This window comes from Mus musculus, chromosome 4 (genome assembly GCF_000001635.26).
Source record: "Mus musculus strain C57BL/6J chromosome 4, GRCm38.p6 C57BL/6J".
In the NCBI taxonomy this organism is placed as follows: domain Eukaryota; kingdom Metazoa; phylum Chordata; class Mammalia; order Rodentia; family Muridae; genus Mus; species Mus musculus.
Genome location: NC_000070.6, coordinates 120588543 through 120610103, shown reverse-complemented (window position 1 = coordinate 120610103; position 21561 = coordinate 120588543). Strand labels below are relative to the sequence as shown.

Sequence of the window (21561 nt, the reverse complement as noted above, 5' to 3'; positions counted from 1 at the left end):
GCCCCTCCTACCCTGCTCCTACCAGGTGGCACCAAGCTCTTTATAGGGCCTCATGTGGGCAGGGGTGAGGGGTCCTCTTGACCCAAGCTGGGACTGGCCAGTGCTTCTAGGAGCTGAACAGAGTGGCAGCTTTTAGAGCCATGTTCTGACTGGCCATACTGACTGTCAATCCGATTCCCCACCTTCTGTCTACCTGTTGTGCTCTAAGGAATCCATAGCTAGCATTCCACTCCCCACCATCTATTTTTGGCTTGAGGTAGCTAGAGAGACCAAAATAAACTGAGCTAATTCAGGGGTCGAGGTACGTTAACAAGGGCCATAGCTTTGATTTTCCCAGTGTGATGAGCTGAGAAGTCAGGAGGGTTTGAAGGAGGACAAGGCAGGGTTTCCAGGCAGGGAGTCAGCAGTGTATAGATCTGGAAATCTTTTATTTCTGTGAGTGGTTTATTGATTGTACAACAAAAATGACCACCAAGAGGAGAAAATACTTAACAAGGCATTAGAGGAAGGGAGCTAGAGGCTGATGAGGCTCCTGGGGGAAGGGCTTGAAGGCCTGCCATCCAACAAGAAGCTTGGCTGTGTGGTCCTGGGCACAACGGCAACCTCTCTGGACTGGTATCTTCAATTCAATGAGAAGATTTAAGTGAATTAAAAACCACAGCCAGATGTAGCGGTGAACATCTATAATCTCAACACTTGAGAGGTAGAGGCTGGAGAATCAGGAGATGAAAGTTATCTTTGGCCATTGAGTTCCTAGATAGCTTGGGTTATATAAGACTGCCTCGCCGGGCAGTGGTGGCAACACATCTTTAATCCCAGCACTTGGGAGGCAGAAGCAGGTGGATTTCTGAGTTTGAGGCCAGCCTGGTCTACAGAGTGAGTTCCGGACAGCCAGGGCTACACAGAGAAACCCTGTCTCAAAAAAACAGAAAGAAAGAAAAAAAAAAGACTCTGTCTCACACAAACAACACACACACAAGAACACCACTAACCACCACCACCACCACCACCAGGTGCACACCTTTCATCTCAGCACTTGGAAGGCAAAGGAAAGCAGAGCTCTGTGAGTTCAAAGCCAACCTGATCTACATAGTGAGTTCCAGGCCAGCCAGGGTCACATAGGGAGTCTCTGTTCTGAAAAAACAAACGAAAGCATACTCCAAACAAAGCAAACCTTAGGGAGACCTTACTTAGGGGAACTTTAATATGCTGCTCTCTCCAGGCCTGGCTCACCCTCATGTCACACTGACCCCCAATTCTATCATGATTTCCCTGTAATCTGACACTGGCAGCTCTCAGAGGTTCCCAGAAATGGGATGTCTGTGTTTGCATTTTCTCCCACTAGTCTGTCCCTGCATACTGAGCTCCTGGAGGCTGCCTCCTCACCAGCTTCCCAGCCATTATCTCTGCCTTCTTCCTCTTGTTATCTACGGAACAGATAGCATGACTGATAGTTATAAAAAAAAAATTCATAACAAGTGACCAAAGGCAATCTGAAAAGGGACCCGCATCAGTCACTGTCCTGTTGCTGGGGCCAAACACCACGACCAGAGCAACTTAGAGAAGAGAGTTTATTTTAGCTTACAGTGTGTGATGGCTAAGAGTCCACCATGGTAGGGAAGTGTAGCAGCAAGAGAGGCACTGACATGGAGGCTAGAGGGGGAAGCTGGAAGATCACATCTTTTGCTTCAGACATGAAACAGAGAGCAAGCACACAAACTGGACGTGAGACACAGCTGTAAACCCTCATCCTCGGTGATATACTTCCTCCAGCAAGGCTGCACCTCCTAAACTTCTGCAAGTAGTGCACCAGCCTCGGATGAAGCTCTCTAATGCCTGAGTCTACGGGCTAGGTGTTGCTTTTTCTTCAGACCATCACAATCCCTCTTTGATCCCAACTATTGGTTATTCCAGAAAAAGCAAAAAATGATGGTGCCAGTTAAAGGGTCAGCAGTTGCCATGGAGCTCAAGGAGAAATGATAGAACACAGGAAGTCTGGAGCGCAGTGAAACTTCCTGTCTCGAAGTGTGGCTTGGGAGACCCATGTCCTACAGGCGCAGAACCCATGTACGGCACAAACTATGGGCTGCAGTCAATTAGATCCTGCTGGGAGTAATGTGCCACACCAGTGCAAGGCACTGAAATAGGATGTGTGTGTGTGTGTGTGTGTGTGTGTGTGTGTGTGTGTGTCTGGTGTATCTGGTGTGTCTGTGTGCCTATGTGTGTGTAAAAGTCAAAGATAATGATAGGTGATAGAAAGGTAGATAGATAGGTAGACAAATAATAGATAGATGATAGACAGACAAACAAATATGAGAGTACATTTGTAAGAGAAAGTGGATGGTTTGGTGTGAAAGGCAACTCTGTATTTCACATCAAATTTTTCCACAAACATAAAACTTCCCTGGAAATGGAGTCTAATGCATGCCAGCTCACATTTCTCTGGAAACCCTCCCTGCTTGCCACTGCACCCATTGCTCAGGGAGTCTCCGTGTGACGACTGCACGCTGGCTCCACACTGGGAATCCTTCGGATCCTACTTTGTTCTTCAAGCCTTCATAACTGCTGATTCTGCCAGGGCACTTCCTTCAGGTAGCTGGCAGAAGGACACCCCTGACCGAGAGCTGCCCCTGCACCCCAAGCCTCCCCTTGCTGTGCAATCCTAGCTCCGTGTCACTTAAATAGACACTGTGTGTGTTTGTATGTATGCAGGTAGGGGTGTGTGTGTGTGTGTGTGTGTGTGTGTGTGTGTGTGTGTGTAAGCATGGAGGTCAGAGGTTGTTGTCCCCATGCTGCTTCCCCTCCCTTATCGGCATGACCTCAGACAAGCATGGAGAGAAACAGACTTCTCAGGAGGCAGGCTTCATTGAGCAGCTCATTTAATTGTGAGGAACAAAGGCGATTAAAGCCTTTGAGGAGTGGGTAGAGGCTATGGGGTAAGTGTACACCATTGGTCCAGGCCTGGGTGCTGGGGATGTCTCATTTGCATAAGAACTCTGTGTGCTGCTGGGGAAAGGAAGTTTACCTGGCCAGCAGCACTGTAACCTCCTCTCGAGGGGTAAAGGTAAGGGCATGGGTGAGCTGGTACAAGCAGGTCCAGGGCAGAGAGGGAGGGAGGGAGGGAGGGAGGGAGGGAGGGAGGGAGGGAGGGAGGGAGGGAGGGAGGGAGGCAGGGAGGCAGGGAGGCAGGGAGGCAGGGAGGCAGGGAGGCAGGGAGGCAGGGAGGCAGGGAGGCAGGGAGGGAGGAGTCTTACTCCTGTCAGTTTCAGGAGATTTCCAGGGATTTGGACATACCTCAACCCCACTCTTGCTCCAAGCCTGCTACCCTGGCCGCACAAAAGGTCAACCTTGGGTGTCACCCCACCCCCTGCTTTTATGAACAAGGCCCCTTGTTGGCCTGGAGCTTGTTATGTATGCAGAGCTGGACACCCAGCACACTTCAGGATCTGCCTCCACCTCCCTAGTGGTGGGATTACAAGGGAACACCACTATACCCAGGCTTGTACTCTACAGCATGGTGTCTGGAATTGAACTCGGGTCCTCATGCTTGTGTAGCAAGCATTTTCCAACTGAGCCTCTCCCCAGCCTTCCATACACACATTTGGAAAGTGTAAGGGGAGTGAGAGGTGATGGATGCATGAGTTTGTTGGAACTCTCCAGGCCAGGCCTCGGCAGGAGCCCCGGGAAACTGCTTATTGGGAACTCTGGCTCTCATGGTCTCCCACACAGAGTTTATGTGGTACTTGCTGTAGAAGATGAAGGAGCAGCTGAGTGTGTGGGCCCTGGGTACACATCCCAGCTCTGGTGACTTACACAGCTTTGTATGTGACTCTCAGAAAGGTTTCTGGGGGATATTTTATATTCAGTCAATGCTGGTCCTCATCATGACCCCACACAACAGTACTCTCCTCTTTATTCATGGTTTCTTTTGCCATTTTTGGTTTTGAGACAGGGTCTCACGCTGTAGCCCAGGCTGGCTTAGAACTCACTATGTAGCTCAGGCATGTCTTAAACGTGCAATAATCCTCCTGTGTTTACCTCTCCAGGGCTGAGATTACAGATATGTGCCATCCCACCTGAATTTATGTAGTGCTGGGGATTGAACCCAGGGCCTTGTGTGTGCTAGTCAGGGATTCTCCAAGCAGAGCCACATCTCAGCCAGATGGAGCAGGAGGAACAAGAGCTGCCATCTTGATACATGTGATACTGAGACTCAGACCCGGGAGGTGACCTGCTTGCTCAGTTTACCCAGCAGAAGGTGACAGAGATGACTGGAACTCTGAATGAGTGTCCATTCACACAAAGGGGACAGAGTGGGACAGAAAGGTACAGGTAGTCCGAAGCCCACCCTCCTCCCCCACCATGGTGGCTCTAGTTTTAGTCTCCTGGGGATATGTTGTTGGGAGGAGCCCATACTGCTCACTGATGGCCTCTTGTTCTCTCTGGAAGCTCTCAGGGGACAGCACCAAGAGCTCCCTGGGCTCTTTAGCCAGATCTAATAATTGGCTGCCACTTGCAAGGAGGAGAGGAGCCATCAGCTTTTATGAGTCTCCGGTCTCCCCGCTTTGGTGTAGGGGAAACCATATGGGCATTGTAGAGCACTTGTATTAGTCAGTCTCTGAAGGAGCAGAGATGATAGGATGGATGTTACTAAAAAGGAATTTATTAGGTGGGCTTACCGGATGCAGTGAAACTAGACTATACAGCAGCAGGATGGGTGGACTTGCAGGCAAAAGCGAAAGCAAGCAGGAAAAAAGCAACGTTTCTTCCTTGCATACCCTTTCACCTAGGCTGCCACCAGATACTGCCTCCTACAGTTAGTATGGCCCTTCCTGCTTCAAATAATCTGACCAAGAGACACCTCCCAGGAGTGTCCAGCAGACTGTGTTTTAGTTGATTCCAGATTCAATCGAGTTGACAACCAAGATTATCCCTGAAGGGTGTGTGTGTGTGTGTGTGTGTGTGTGTGTGTGTGTGTGTGTGTGCGTGCGTGCGTGCGCGCAGGCTCAGCCCTGTCACTACCTTGCTTCAGGTTCCTTCAGCCTTCCAGCTGCTCTCTAGGAGAGCCCTGGGACTCCTCAGTCACAGAGACTCTCCTCTGCTCCAAGCCCTTGGCCCATCCACTTTCCCCTTTATGACAAATGTGCTGTTGGGTTAATAAGCCTTGTCGGAAACGAGGCTCATAAATCCCTGTCTTGGGACCTGAGACACCACATCATGCCAAGGCTCCAAGGAACTATCCAGGAAAACAGCCTCGTTAGCCTTTTCAAGCCAGGATTTCACCAATGGCTGTGACCATGCAGCCTGATTCTCAGACCCAGCCGGCCTGCAGCACCCGCTCTCGTCCTGGTCCTGGTCCTTCCCAGTTCCCGGCCCTGCTCCATGCACAGGCCCTTTCCTCGTGGCCTGGGCTTCCTCACCGTACAAGTCTCAGAGGGCAGACTCCAGGCTCCCTCAGTGGTGCTCATGTGCCCAGTCAGTCCCAGCACCGTGGGCAACCTGCCTGCCCTGAACCCTCTTCAGCTCCTTCTCTTCTTGGACTACATCAAAGAGCACGTACCCTAAGAGCCTTTCTCTGTGGTGCTGGAGAGATGGCTCAGCAGTTAGGAGACCTAATTGCTCTTCCAGAGGACCCAGGTTCAATTCTCAGCACCCACATGGCAGATCAAAACTGTAACTCCAAGATCCCATATCCTCACCCAGACATACATACAGGCAAAACACCAGTACTGAGAAAACAATACCCTTTTCTGCATCCCCAGATTTCCTTTGAGAGAAATCATGGTGGTGGAGGGCAGGACCCAACTCTCTTCCCACTCTCTGAAAGCACTGGCTGCTCACAAGGAGACAGATTCATGAGTCCAGTCCATGCCAAGCCCCTGCCTATCCAGAGCCACTGTCATGGTCTTGTGTTGAGAGATAGGGGCTGTCTTAGTCAGGCTTTCTATTCCTGCACAAACATCATGACCAAGAAGCAAGTTGGGGAGGAAAGGGTTTATTCAGCTTACACTTCTATACTGCTGTTCATCACCAAAGAAGTCAGGACTGGAACTCAAGCAGGTCAGAAAGCAGGAGCTGATGCAGAGGCCATGGAGGGATGTTCATTACTGACTTGCTTCTCCTGGCTTGCTCAGCCTGCTCTCTTATAGAACCAAGACTACCAGCCCAGGGATGTTCCCACCCACAAGGGGACCTCCCCGCTTGATCACTAATTGAGAAAATGCCTTACAGTTGAGTCTCATGGAGGCATTTCCGCAACTGAAGCTCCTTTGTCTGTGATAACTCCAGCTGTGTCAAGTTGACACAAAACTAGCCAGTACAGGGTCATAATAGGAATATGAGAGAGAGAGAGAGAGAGAGGGAGAGAGAGAGAGAGAGAGAGAGAGAGAGAGAAGCAGTGACCTCAGATATCTTGGGCAGGCTACTCTCCTTGTTCATATCGCAGTGAAGGGTAGAGTGTGTCTTACAGGGTACCGCCAAGGAGCAGTACCTAGCCTAGTACCTAGCCAAGGGCTCTTAGTAGGTAGATGCTGTGATTATAGTAGTTGGCTTTGCCTCACGAAGTTTACTGTGTTGTGGGGAAGATGGACATTGAGTTAGCAAGTGTACATGTAATTAGTTCATGATGTTTCCGTTAAGTGTCAAGGGCAAAAGCCAGAGTTGGATGTCATGACACAAGCCTGTCTGAGCCCTCCAGAAGCTGAGGCCTAGGAGATCAAGGCCAGCCTGGGGGCGACATTAGGAGACCTCGTCTCAGTGCTTTACATCATGGGAGCATAAGGCATATGAGCCAGGCTTGGCCAGGGCTTCAAAGAAAGATTCTCAGAGGGTATTGTGTTTAGGTCAAGATGGGAATGAGCCTGGTCCAGGAGGATGTGAGGATGTGAGGGTGTGAGGGCATCCCATACAGCAGGGATAGCATGAACAGATGCTGCGCTCCAAGATGAAACTGAGGAAAAGTGGGGGGAGAGGTCAGGACTGCAGGCAGCCAGGGAGGTGAGGACTGGGGTCTGCACCCCACCGTGGGGAAGGAGAAGTGACTAGGAGATCCAGGATGGAGTGACTCCTGGAGTGTGTGTGGGTGAGAGGGGAGCAGCGATGGAGATGCACATCAGAGTCAGGAGTCTGGCAGAAGCAGTTACTCCACACAGCAGGTGTGTTGTCTTCCATCTGGGATGCGCTCAAGATGAGCCTGAGGTTGCAGATGGGGTTAATCATTTAAGGGAAGTAAAAATAACAGAGAGAGTCAGATCATACTATATTAAGGATGTAAAAGTAGGCGAGGTAATTATAGGTTGAACAGAGATTTTGAGTTGGGGGAAGGGGCAGGCATGCATCACCTGAGTTACATCAAAAAGGGCTGGGGTGGAGGATGGTTAGCTCATTTTTTGTGAAGAAGAGATTCAAGTGGAGACCAGTTTGAGTACAAAGGAGAGAAAGTCTACAGGGGATTCCTGCACTGCCCTTCATGGATCCTGACAGGAAGTAAGACAGTTGACAAAAGTCACAGTCCAGACATCTCCTGTGATGTCTCTCAGGAGCTTCATCCATCCATGCAAAAATAAACCAATATTTTCCAGTCATTGTCCTTGGGGGCATGATAGTGATATGAATCCAAGGCCTTTGGCTTTTTCTAGAAGACACAGACAGCAAATGTGTCAGCATGTAATTTGACAACAGATAAATTGGGAAATGATGAAAAAGTCTAAATTGGACAGTGGTAAGGAGACTCTGCTCTGAGTGGTCCTCTGAAGGAGTGGCTACTGGTGTGTGTGTGTGTGTGTGTGTGTGTGTGTGTGTATACACTCATGAGGTAGCATGGTATTCAAATAAAAGTCAGCGTTCAACCTCATGTATCATTTATTAGGTATTATCTACCTTGAATTAAAAATACGTATATTTGAGGAATGTGTGGTGTGTGTGTGTGTGTGTGTGTGTGTGTGTGTGTGTGTGTGTGTGTGTATGTGTGATGTATATGCATGTGTTCATGGGTACCAGTGCAAACTTGTTATAGTGCACACGTCAGAGGACCATCTTGGGTCCTTGGCTTGCTTGAGCCAGTTTCTTCTTGTTTGCTGATATTAGCTAGTCAGTGAGGTTCTGGGAATTCCCCTGGCTCTGCTTCCCCTCTCACTGTAGGAGCATTGGATTACAGATGTACTACCATGCCTGGCTTTGCATGGCTCCTGAGATCTAAATTCAGGAATTCATGTCTGCATGCTTGCATAGCAAGCACATTACCCACTGAGCCAGCTCCCCAGCCCCCCAGCCACCAGCTCCCCAACCCTCTAGCTCCCCAGCCCCCAGCTCCCCAGCCCCCCAGCTCCCCAGCCCCTCAGCCCCCCCAGCTCCCCAGCCCCCCAGCTTCCCAGTTCCACAGCTCCACAGCCCCCCAGGCATGCCCCCCCCAGCTCCCCAGCCACCCAGCTCCACAACTCCCTGCCTTGTTTTTGAGATAGTATTTCCCACTGATCTGGAAATCATGAATTAGGCTAGGCTCTGCTGTCCAGAGAGCCTCATGGATCCTCTTGTCTCTGCCTCCCCAATGCTGTTTTGCAAGCATGTGGTTCCATACCCAGATATTTGCGTGGGTAGTGAGAATTGAACTTGGGTCTTCATGATTGTGTAGCAAATGCTTTACCAACTGAGCCATCTCCCCAGCCTAAAGGAAACTTGATTTTTAATAGAACAATTAATAAATTACATGCTTCTTTGAGATTGCTTATTGGTTTAGTATTGCTGTTGTTGTTTGTTTATTTAGTTAAGTTTTGTTTTTGAGACTGATATAGTCTTGAATTTGCTATGTAACTGAAGATGACTTTGAATTCCTGATCTCCTTGCCTACATTTCCCAAATATTGGGATTACAGGAGTGTGTCACCATGCCTCACAAATTTCTGAGTGTAATGGGGAGTGTATATGGGGTTGCCTTCCATCTTTTTTTTTTTTTTTTGGTTTTTCGAGACAGGGTTTCTCTGTATAGCCCTGGCTGTCCTGGAGCTCACTTTGTAGACCAGGCTGGCCTCGAACTCAGAAATCCGCCTGCCTCTGCCTCCCAAGTGCTGGGATTAAAGGCGTGCACCACCACGCCCGGCCCATCTTTTAAAGTTTATTTTATTCCAGTGTGTGTGTGTGTGTGTGTGTGTATTGTGTATGCGTGTGCCACAGCACCACCACGCCCGGCCCATCTTTTAAAGCTTATTTTATTCCAGTGTGTGTGTGTGTGTGTGTGTGTGTGTGTGTGTATTGTGTATGCGTGTGCCACAGTACCTGTGTTGTGGTGGTCAGAGGCCATCTTCTGGGAGTCAGCACTCTCCTTTCACCCTGGGTTCTTGGGGTCAAACTCAGGCCATCTTGAGTAGCAATCGCCTTGGTCCAGCTCACTGACTCCACCTGTCCATTTTTGTGTTTATATGTTAAATACTTGACGTAAAAATATTTAAGGTGGGGCTGGAGAGATGGCTCAGTGGTTAAGAGCACCAACTGCTCTTCTGAAGTTCCTGAGTTCAAATCCCAGCAACCACGTGGTGGCTCACAACCATCCATGATGAGATCTGACACCCTCTTCTGGTGCATCTGAAGACAGCTACAGTGTACTTAGATATAATAATAAAGAAAAAAATGCCAGGCGTGGTGGCGCATGCCTTTAATCCCAGCACTCTGTAGAGGCAGGCGGATTTCTGAGTTTGAGGCCAGCCTGGTCTAGAAAGTGAGTTCCAGGACAGCCAGGGCTACACAGAGAAACCCTGTCTCAAAAAACCAAAAAGAGGGGGCTGGTGAGATGGCTCAGTGGTTAAGAGCACCGACTGCTCTTCCAAAGGTCCAGAGTTCAAATCCCAGCAACCACATGGTGGCTCACAACCATCCGTAACGAACGCCCTCTTCTGGAGTGTCTGAAGACAGCTACAGTGTACTTACATATAATAAATAAATGAATCTTTAAAAAAAAAAAAACCAAAAAGAAAAAAATATTTAAGGCAACAGAATATGAAATAAAAGCCATAGAGATGGACAATGAAACCAATAGAAATCAAGTGAGATAAAGCAAATGGCATTGAAAACATCTCCATGCCAGGGACAGGGACAGCTCAGCGGGGGAAGTGCTTACCACTGCTGCAGGAGCATGGGGTGCCCAGTCAATCCCCAGCAGCCATGCAAGATGCCGCATGCACTCAGTGGTCTGTGCTGGGGAGGCAAAGACTGGGGCATCTCTAGGGCTTGCTGACATTGGAGGCCGTGCCCAGGCTGCCACACACACCAGCACACACACATGTGAACACCAGGGAAAAAAAGAAATGGTACATTTGAAAAAAAAAAAAAAAGGTATTCGGAGCCTCAGGGTCCCTTAGTAAAAGACATGTAGACCTTGGTAAAACAAAATTTAAATATTTTTTCTAGTTTACACAAATTACTGAACTGCTAAGAAGGCTGAGCTCCAGCTGCTGAGAAGCTGGGAAATGAGCGCAACTAAAAGGATTCAGGCTTAGTCATTGTGCAAGGACACTGGAGATGTCCTGAAAGAAACCTAGAGGATTCCCCAAGATCAACAGCAATCCTAACCACTTTACAGCACAGCCAGAGTACGCCATGGAGCTAGAAGAAATTTCTGGGAATTATCAAGGAAAAAAAAAAGGTTAAAAAAAGTTATCCTGTAGAGAAGGGGAGCCATTTTTTTCTGTCTTCAGAAATTAAAAAATTTACAAAATTGCCATAGATGAAGAGGCAATCAATGACAACAGAGTAAAAAACTGTAAGAAATCATAGGAGCAAAACGGACAAGCAGCTAACCAGAAAATATTGCATTTTCTAAAGTCCATCATGGTTGCCAAGCTATTGGCCAACTGTTAAAAACTGTTTTATCTCACTGTGATTTATTCCCTCATTGCCCACAGGTCTTCACATTTTGCACAATACTGCTGTGTTACACACCACCCCAGGGTACAAGGGTTCTTAATCTCTAACCACAGTGAAGGATTTGCATAGATCTGCAGATCCAACACACTCTGCAATTCTACTCTGTAACTCACTGCCCCAGGGCACAGGGGCTCCTAACCCCTAACCACAGTGAAGGATTTGCATAAAGCTGTAGATCCAGCCCAGTAGGCTACAGTGCGGTGTGTGTGTGTGGGGGGGGGGGGGACGACTGGGGGAGTCTGGGGAGGGGGTACATTAGGTTATCTGGGCCAGAACACTGGATGGCTCTTCTCTAAGTGTTATGCAGTGTCCTGCAGGGAGCAGGGTGCTTAATAGGTAGAGGATAGCATCTAGACTGCAAGCTATCCCTTCTGCTCAATTCCATTGCCCAGAGCAAGGCAATGGCCAAGCCCAGAGTTGATAAGGTAGAACTGAACTTTTGACTCTTTAGTGGCCACAACTGCCAGATCTATAGCAAAGATAGACAGGAGAGTGAAGACCTTGGGGAAGAGAAGGAGGAGGAGATATTTTTCAAGCCCTTTCTCTCCCTCTTTCCTTCCCTCCTCTCTCTACCACCCTCCCTTTCCCTTCCTTTATACAACACAGCATGACCAATAACATGTTGTGAAGCTAGAAGAAACTTTCCAAAAATTACCCAGAAAAAATACTTTGAATAAACTGTGCTGTAAAGAAGATAGTTTCTCTCTCTAGAAACATAAAATTCCATCCCTTCCTCTCTCTCTTCCTCCTTCCTTCCTTCCTTCCTTCCTTCCTTCCTTCCTTCCTTCCTTCCTTCCTTCCTTCCTTCCTGTGTGTGTTTGAAACAAGGTCTTGCTATGAAGCTAGGCTGGCTTCTAACTCACAATCCCCCAACCTTAGTCTCCTGGGCACTGGATTTACAGGCACAGACCACCACTCCTACTCTGAGATCTTTTTCTCAAAGCACCCCTCGATCCTCAAAATTATATAAACCCCAGGTTTCTACACCACTTGGGTCTGCCTGGAAGCTCTGTTCTTTTAATGGACAGTACCCAAGGTGGCTGAAAGCTGACTTCTCTAACAATGAACAAGGCTGACTTCTCTAACAATGAACTCTTCTCAAATACGCACTTTACTTATTAGTATTTTGAAATACTTAATAAACAAAGCTTTACTGAACTTAGCATTCACTTATATCATTTCAAGCGATTCTATTCATTTATGGCAGAAAAGGAAATGCTGTTGGAGTCTTTGAGAAAAGCTTCAATTGTCCTAATTGTTTAAATGGTTGCAAAAAATATGATAGTAATTTGTAGGATAAATTACTTTTTAAAGTAAATTTGACGAAGAATTTTTGCAACTATTTCAGATACAAAATCTGATCTAAAAGTACACGATCATAGGAGCCAGCTAAAGATACACAACTACATCAACATAATAGGTGTTTTATGGCACACTTTTCATATTGGTTCCTGTCGTTTATCCTTATAGTTATTTTTGGTAATATACCACCAAAACCAAAGCTTGGTCATAACCCTACCATGCAAATACTGACTACAAATTCCTACATCCTGTGCCCCATTCTCCATCCCTAATACCACATTTTAAATTTTCTTCTTTCCTTCCTTCCTTCTTCTTCTTTCCTTCCTTCTTTCCTTCCTTTTTTCTTTCTTTGTCTGTCTATATGTCTATATTTTCTTCTCTCTCTCTCTCTCTCTCTCTCTCTCTCTCTCTCTCTCTCTCTCACACACACACACACACATGAAGTGCCTATGCAAGCCAGAAGAGGGCATCGGATTCCCCGGGCCTGGCATTCCAGACAGTTGTGATCCATCTTGTGGGTGCTGGGAGTCAAAAAGTAGCCCTGTGGATGAGCTGTCAGTGTTGTTTAGCAACTGAACCATCTCTCCAGCCCCCTATTCTGATTTTACGAATACCAGATGCTTTCACCTTTATAGGCCTTTTCTGCCGTTGTGTGTACACATACACAAATATTTGTGTGTGCACGTATATTTATATCATAGTATTTAATCAGTAGTATGCAAAATATGTATTTATAGATTAAAAATATCCTTTAATCTAAAAGTTTAGATTAATTTCCTTCTTATTTTAAAGAAGTTAAAATATCTTTGTGGGTCCTTGAAAGTATGGAGGGCCCTGGTGTGGCACCTCCTGTGCCCTGTGATGAATTAGCCCTTCCAGTCCTTCACATGAGGGGACACTGTTATGGATCTCATCCTGGTCATTCTTGTCCTCCTCTTTATCATAGTTTATTAAGCTATATGTGTTCCTTCCTTAGAAAAGGTGTTATGGCCGGGCGTGGTGGCGCAAGCCTTTAATCCCAGTAATCGGGAGGCAGAGGCAGGCAGATTTCTGAGTTTGAGGCCAGTCTAGTCTACAAAGTGAGTTCCAGGACAGCCAGGAATATACAGAGAAACCCTGTCTCAAAAAACCAAAAGACCGGGCGTGGTGGCGCACGCCTTTAATCCCAGCACTTGGGAGGCAGAGACAGGCGGATTTCTGAGTTCGAGGCCAGCCTGGTCTACAAAGTGAGTTCCAGGACAGCCAAGACCATACAGAGAAACCCTGTCTCGAAAAACCAAAAACCAACCAAACAAACAAACAAGCAAAAAAAAAAAAACATTAAAAAAAAATTTAAAAACAAAAAACAACAACAAAAAAAAAAAAACCAAAAGAAAAAAAGGAAAAGAAAAGAAAAAGGAAAAAGAAAAGGTGTTATGGTTTGCATATGCTCTGCCCAGGGAGTGACACTGTTAGAAGGTGTGGCCCTTGTTGGAGTAGGTGTGCCCTTGTTGGGGTAGGTGTGTCACTGTGGGTGTGGGCTTTAATACCCTCATCCTAGCTGCCTAGAAGCCAGTCTTCCACTAGCAGTCTTCAAATGAAGACGTAGAACTCTCAGCTCCACCTGCACCATGCCTGCCTGGATGCTGCCATGTCCCTGCCTTGATGATAATGGACTGAACCTCTAAATCTGTAAGCCAGCTCCAATTCAATGTTGTCCTTATAAGACTTGCCTTGGTCATGGTGTCTGTAAAATCCTAACTAAGACAGAAGGTTATGTCCAAAGTTAATAATTTTGATCTTCATAAAAGAGTGTGCTAGAAACTGTTGGCATATAATCTTCCTCAATCACTATTAGATTGGCTAGATAAAGCCATGGCTTTTTAATTCTTTGACAAATTTTTATGTGTATGTAAAGTATTTTGTAATTTTCACCCCCATTATCTTTCTCAACCCCTCTCATTCCCATTCAATACATTGTTTTACCAACAAGTCCCTTCCTATTTTCATGTCTTTGTGAGTGTGTGTATGTTGATCAATTCCTATCTGACTGCTGTTTACAGAGCTGCATATGCGAGCACATCACAGCCTATGAATCAAGCTCCTATTAAAGATATTTTTCATTCTTTTGTATCAGGACAAACAACTTCACTATTTTAACAGCTTAAAGCACCAAATATGTATGTCTAGTTATTACTCTTGTTTGTGTTATATGTCTGTGCACCATGCATGTGCCTGGTGCCTGCAGAGGCCATAGAGGACATCAGATCCCCTAGAACTGGAGTTACACATGGTTGTGAGCCACCATGTAGATGCTGGGAACTGAACCCAGGTCCTCTGTAAGATCAGTAAGTGTTCTTAACAACTGAGTCGTTTCTCCAGCTTCATAGGGGTTCAAACATGCCCAGAATGCAGCAAGGTCCCCTAATCCATGGCAGGGCTGGTAGTTCACACACAAACCACCTGTAGGGTTGCCAGACAGGTGAGGGATTGGAGATCCTTACCGCTTGCCAGCTCTGCCCCTTCTAAATGAGTGGTTTTGGGCACCATGCTTTCCTCTTGGTATCTTGGCTCTTGTGTGTAAACCAGGAGGAATAACACAGGCTGGAGAGAGCCTTTTGAGGATCAGGTAAAACGGTCTGTGAGAGACGCTCCTGGAGCCACACCTATCTGTTGAATCTGTGCTGGTGGGATGGAACCTGGAGAAATTTGGCAACAGGCCCAAGGCTACACATCTGGCTGCCCTTTGCTGCTGGAATTCAGAGAACTTCTAAACGTTAGCCTTCTCAGTTTTTCTGTTTCCCTGAAGTTCTTTTTGCTTTGAATTTCTCTAATCTGATGGGAACAGGATGAGACAGACAAGGGTCTCTCCAACACGGTTGGAGTTGAAATCAAGTTTATTTAAAATTCATCTTCTTTCGGCTGTTACTCCTGGTCTTGGCCAACCACCCATAGATGAAGGAAATCCAAAAGCTACTAGATCTGAACATGGATTCCAGAAGAGCTCCCGGGAGTGATGGGGGAATTATTCCTGGAATGTGGGATTCTTGGAACTCAAGTAGCTTTAGGAATTAATTTCTAAATTCAGCATATGAGATAGGGTCATGCCTCCTCAGATCCCACCTGGTCCTGAGTCAGGGCAGCTTAATAATAAAGAGTTACTAAATGAATGAACAAGCATGTGTCAGAGAGATCCGATTCACTGTAAGGAGACATTCTGACCTCATGCTAAAGGCCTTAACAGGGGTCTGGAGAGATGGCCCAGCTGGTAACAGTAACAAGTTAGAGTCTCAGCACTCATGTGAGAAAAACAAAAACATAATGTGTCTGTGTGCTCCTGAACCCCAGCATTGGTGGGGTTGAGGTGGGCACGGGTGAGAGGGATTACTAAGGCTTTCTGGCCATCAATCTAGCTCCAAGCTGAGTGAGAGATCCTGCCTCAAGGACTAAGGCAGAGGGTGACAGAGCAAGGACCCAAAGCCATCCTCTGGCCCCTACACACAACAAATATAGGCTCAATTGTCTGAGTTCTCTCTCTCTCTCTCTCTCTCTCTCTCTCTCTCTCTCTCTCTCTCTCTCTTCCCTCCCTCTCTCCCTCCCCCTCCCTCCCTCCCTCCCTCCCTCCCTCCCTCCCCAGGGCATTAACAAAGATGAAGGCTGTGCAGCTCTCTAGATGATGATCTAGCTAGAAAAGTTTGGAAAGGAAACTAAAAAGGATAAAACAGAAGAAGGAAGCTGACCGCCAGCATTTATCTCGTTCCTCTTCCCACTTGTAGACAAAGTGACCAGCCACCTCCTGTTCCCACAGCTGTGCTATTCTTGCCAAGAATAGGCAAAACTCCCCAAAACTATGAGGAAAAATAAAACTTTCCTTAAATTACTTCTGTTTGGTGTTTCATCAAGACAAAGGAGGGAAAAAACCAACTAATGTGTGAAATACTTCTTACCAAGATGGCAGTCATTCTGAAGAAAAAGTTCAAACATATTATTTCCGTCCTTCCTCCCCTCCTTCCTTCCTTCCCTTCCCTTCCCTTTCCTTCCTTCCTTCCTTCCTTCCTTCCTTCCTTCCTTCCTTCCTTCCGTCCTTCCTTCCGTCCTGGGGATTGAATTTAGGGACTCAAGCTTGTTAAGCAAGCATTCTGCCACTGAACTATATCCCCAGCTACCCTTTTACTTAAAAAAAAAATCAATTTAGTCAAGTGTGGTGGTGCACATCTTTAATTCCAACTCTAAGGAGGCAGAGGCAGGTATATATCAGTTCAAGGCTAGACTAGTCTATATAGCAAGTTCCAGGACACTCATGGCCTCACAATGAGATCCTATCTCAAAACAAATTATTTTTATTTGAGTGTTTGTGTGTGTATGTGCATGAAGTTATGTGCACTACATGTGTGCAGGTGCCTGCAGAGGCCAGAAGTGGGTGTCGGATGCCCTGGAGATGGAAGTTCAGGTAGTTGTGAGCCTCCTGATGTAGGTGCTGCAAACTGAACTCAGGTCCTCAGCAACAGTAGTACTCTCTTATCCACTCATCAATCTCTCCAGCCCCTCTTTTTTTTTTTTTTTAACTTTTTATTTGGAGAGAGGGGCTAAATTATTCAGCCTAGCTACTTAGCTGGGATTGCAAATGTGACGCCCAGACCCAGCAAATGTTTTTCAGTTATCAAATTAGCAACAAACAAACAAACAAACCAGCCAACCAAGTTTTCAGAAGAGTGTCCACAGCTGTCTCTGCTCTGCTGGCATGGCTGTAAAGTGGTGCATTATTGTTGGAGAAAGAACTGTAAATGTCCATTAGAACTCAATGCTTACCGGCCATTTGATCAAATTAGTGTCATCTCTGGGGATTTATTTTTATGGAAATCCTAGCAAAAGTGAGCAAAGATAAACGCAGAGTTGTTGCTGGGCATAATGAAAGGCCAAAGGCGGCCGGGCAGATTTCTGAGCGGATTTCTGAGTTCGAGGCCAGCCTGGTCTACAAAGTGAGTTCCAGGACAGCCAGGACTATATAGAGAAACCCTGTCTCGAAAAACCAAAAAAAAAAAAGAAAGAAAGGCCAAAGGCTCCTAGGAGCCCGAGCAGGACTGGGCAGGGATTAAGTTCGAGCACCCGAGCACCACCACACCAGGCATGGCCTACACTTGTAATCCCAAGATTTGAGAGGCTTGTGATAGGAAGGAAGAGTGCTGTGGGTTCGAGGCCAGTCTATACTACATGGTAAGTTCCAGGCCAACCAACCTGGGCTATAGAATAAGATCCTGTATCAAACACACACATACACAGATACACACACACACACACAAAGTGACTAAGTGAGCTTGCCCACCAGGCTGATGGGGAAGCCTGGCTATGAAATTGATTTGAGGAAGGCAGAAAGCTGGCTAGCAATAGTTAGTGGAAGGCTGGCAGGAGAAAGAGTGGATTCAGCACAGCAGCTTACCAGATGGTCTCTTTCTCTTTTAATTAATCTATTCTATGTGTGTGGTTTGTGGGTATTTATTTATTTATTGAGACAGGGTTTCTCTGTGTAGCTCTGGCTGTCCTGGAACTCACTCTGTAGACCAGGCTAGCCTCAAACTTGGATAGCTGTCTGTCTCTGACTTCTGAGTGCTAGAATTAAGGTGTGTGACACCATCTCCTGGCTTATGTATGGGTGTTTTGTTTACATGTATGTCATCTGTGTACCATGTGTATGCCTGGTGTTTGTGGAGGCCAAAAGAGGACATTGGATCCCCTAATTGGAGTTAGAGATGGCTATGAGATACCATGTAGTATCTTCCTATGGAAGAGCAGCCAGTGCTCAGAACCACTGAGCCATCCTTCCAGTATCCTTATCAGATGATTTCTTTGAGGAAGAGAAGGACTGGGGGGTGGGGGGGGCAGAGTCTTTCCAGGGGGAGATAGATGCAGAGGAGGATGGGTGCAGGGGGAGGTGGGTGCAGGGGAAGGTGGGCACAGGGGGAGGTGGTGCAGGAGGGAATGGGTGCAGGGGGGATGGGCACAGGGGAAGGTGGGCACAGGGGGAGGTGGGTGCAGGGGGAAGGTGGTTGCAGGAGGAGGTGAGTTCAGAGGGGATGGGTGCAGGGGGGATGGGTGCAGGGGGAGGTGGGTCCAGGGGGAGGTGGGTGCAGGGAAGATGGGTGCAGGGGGGATGGGTACAGGGGGAGGTTGGTGCAGGGAGAGGTAGGTGCAGGGGAGGTGGGTGCAAGGGGAGATGGAGATGGGTGCAGGGGGGTGGCTTCAGGGGACCCCATGTTCCCATATTCCATCCTGGATACTGTTGCTGCTGACATCTGCTGGAATTTGCTTCATGGTGGAGATAACAAGAGACAGAAATCAGAAATCATACTGTGAGGAACTTGTGTGCTCCTCTGTCCCCAGTGCAAGGGGTCTGGCACAGAGTGGGAGCTCACTGAATACTTGAGAAAGAAAGAAGCAAAAAGGCAAAGGAGAGAGTAGAAAGGAAGGAGATGGCTCAAGGACCTTGGTGTCAGGATGCTTTGAGGGAGGCCTTTCAGGGGTGCTTCCTACTATGCCACCCCACCACTCTTCAGGTTTGCACACTCCTATGTGTACAGCAGGTTGGGGAGGGGTGCAGAGAGAAGGTTGTACCAGTTCAGTGGTTCAGACCTGGAGCCCCAGAACTCTAGGGAATGCCCAAGATAGAAACATGTACCAGGAGCTATTTCAGTCTTTCTAAATGCATGGAACAAACTAGCTAGCATTTGCTCAGGGGATGGTAGGCTGGGTATCTTTGGGGCCAGAATTACATCGTTCCTGGGACAGAAGAAAGCATGTGGCTCGTGTTTGTTGGCAGGGAGGACTAGCTTAGGGTAGACATCATCTGGAGATGCGCTTTTAGGGAACGGGTTTAGCCTCTTTTGGTGAAAGTTCCTTCAGTAAAATGAGGGCCATAAGAGCACCCCATTTATGGTGGTCACTGGAACAACTTGTCTACATGGAGTGCTTGGCGGCGAGCCTGGTAGGCCGAAGCAGCTAGTAGTTACTATCATTATTAATTCAGAGTAGGAAGTCTGGACATCCCGTGATAATCAAAAACTCTGATTGGAGCTCCATAGGTATTGATTAATAAGTAGTGGAAATGAATGAATTATTAATTATGGGCAGCTTGTTTGGAAGACAGGTTTCAAAGTCAGAAAGCTGCCTAGAGAAAAGTCCAGAGCTAGCAGGAGGAAGGCCAAGCCTTTTGTGAGGACCCCTGGATCTGGTGTTTTCCAGGATCTTCTCTCTCTCTCTCTCTCTCTCTCTCTCTCTCTCTCTCTCTCTCTCTCTCTCCATCCATCTTGGAACAATATCTTCTAAGCTTGAAGACCCATCTCTTGCCTCTTTGTTAGTTCCTAGGGTACTTCCCCTGGCCCTTGTTCTGCTCCATAGGCCTTGGAAGATTCTGTTGCAGCTCTCGATACACGGTGCTGTGAGTTTTTGAACCAACGACTCACAATCGCTCCTGCATGTACATCACTGTGAGCCCCCAGCTCACCCCTACCTCCCAGATCAGTAGGCTCTGGGTCTGTATTTCTCATATACTCTTAAGGATCCCTGAATCTGCTGGCTCCAGGAACCCACTTTGAAACCCACTGGAAACCATCGGTTTCCTGTGCTTCCCACAGCACCTATCTTCCCAGCTCCAAGAACTCCACGCCTCAATGGTTATTACATAGAAAAATGAAACTCAGCTGAGCCCATGCAAATCTGTACAAAGATTGCCCAAGGGCCTGTGTGCTGAGTTCCTGTTGGCTCACCTTTCCCTCTCCTGGCCCCTAAAGAGTTTCCAAGGGTACGCTTTGCTTCCTTTTAGAGCTGAAGAGAGCCCAAGAAGCTGCCTGGTTTGTTCAGGGCTCCTGGGAGGCATACTAAACCGGCAATTATGAGCAGCTAGAAGCAGGAGTCTGAGTGTATCCGGAAGTGCCTGTGTCTTAGGTTATAGCACCCTCTGGTGCCAAGAGCTCAGGTCAGCACTTGGCACTAGTAAGGCAGGTGAAAGAGGGTTGGTAAGGGAGCCCCTAGCTGACCTCCCAGCCTCCTGCTTTTCCCTCTTGACCTCACCCATGTTACCACCCAGCCTTGGCTACACTTCATTTGCCCCTCCCTTAGTTTAAGCCCTACCTGTGTCTTTCCGCCGCCTCTGAGACAAAGGACTTCTGTCAATGTCCCTAGGTATTTACTGGCTGGGGGCACTTCTGTTTGCCACCTTGGTGGCACAAAAGTACCTGCTTGAAGACTCTGATCCTTCCTGAGGGCATGAGGTTTTTGGAGGTCCTGACTCAATTTGGGTATCTCTATACATGGCTTACGGAATCTAAAAAGGCTATTTATCCTCTGTAAAACAAACTAGAGTCTCCAGTACCATTCATTAGACACTGACCCTACTGCAGGGTGTACAGGGGAGGGATGATAAAGGAGACAAAGGTCTTAGCGTCTGAGTGCCTGCTCTGGTGGGCAGGAAGGTAAGAAGCAGGATATATTACATCCTGGTCAGCAGTGGTGAGTGCAGGCAAGGAACAGAGGCCAGAGATGAGGCCATCCCAGGCAGTGCTGTTAAGGGAATCCTCACCGGTGAAGTGAGATTTGGGTAAAGACCCAGACAAGAACCTCTCACGGGCATCAGGGGAAGCCATTGCAAAGACCCTGCAAGTTTCACTTCCTCAAGGGCCAGCAGGAAGGCCAGCGGCTTAGAGGCAGGAGGCTGAAGTGAGGATTCTTTGTGAGGATTCTAAAGTGAAAGCTCCTTTAGGGGTGGTAATGGGGGCTTTGGGGAAGGCAAACAAACTGTTGTGTAATGTAAATAAAATCCTGCTGAGAGTTCCCAAAGGGCAGCTTGAGAACTTAAGTTCAAACAGGGTTGTCCACAGCAGGGTTAGGAGACTCACTAACTCCTGCCCATCAGCCCCTGGTGTCGGCCCCTCCCAGGGACTCAAGGCCTCTTGGGCACTGGCAGTCGGCAGAAAAGGCACACACAGAATGAGGGGAAGGGGAAAGGGAGGCTCCAGGTTAACACATCTACTCTAGTTAAGGAGGCAGAATCAAAGGTCTACTCACCTCAGGAGGGGAGAACAGAGGTCTTAGAAGCAGCTCAGGAGTCAACATCTGACTTCTCTCAAAGAGGCAACAGGCAGATTCGCAGACAGGTCGTTAGGGAATGTGTGCTGGAGGTCTCTGAGAAAGCAGGCACTGTCCTAATAGAGGCATTACATCTTCCGCCTTGCTGTTCCTCTCTTGCCTGGAATGTGAACCTGGGGCCTGAGGTAATGTAGTCATCTTGTAACCAGGAGGTCAGGAGGAGGTGAATTTCAAAAGAGAAGTTTCCTGTTAAGCCCGGCAAAGCAGAGAAACAGAAGACTCAAGCTCC

The 21561-nt window shown here is 47.5% G+C and overlaps 1 protein-coding gene across 1 annotated transcript; it reads right to left on the bottom strand.

Moving 5' to 3' along the window:
* Nucleotides 1–430: 430 nt before the first annotated feature.
* Nucleotides 431–21359, bottom strand: Gm8439 (predicted gene 8439). The gene is made up of 3 exons (NM_001101603.1): nt 21252–21359; nt 9270–9392; nt 431–619 (listed from the first exon to the last, which is right to left on the bottom strand). Exons 1-3 carry the CDS (start codon nt 21297–21299, stop codon nt 500–502), a joined length of 291 nt encoding a protein of 96 aa, NP_001095073.1. The 5' UTR covers nt 21300–21359; the 3' UTR covers nt 431–499.
* Between the last annotated feature and the right edge of the window lie 202 nt (nt 21360–21561).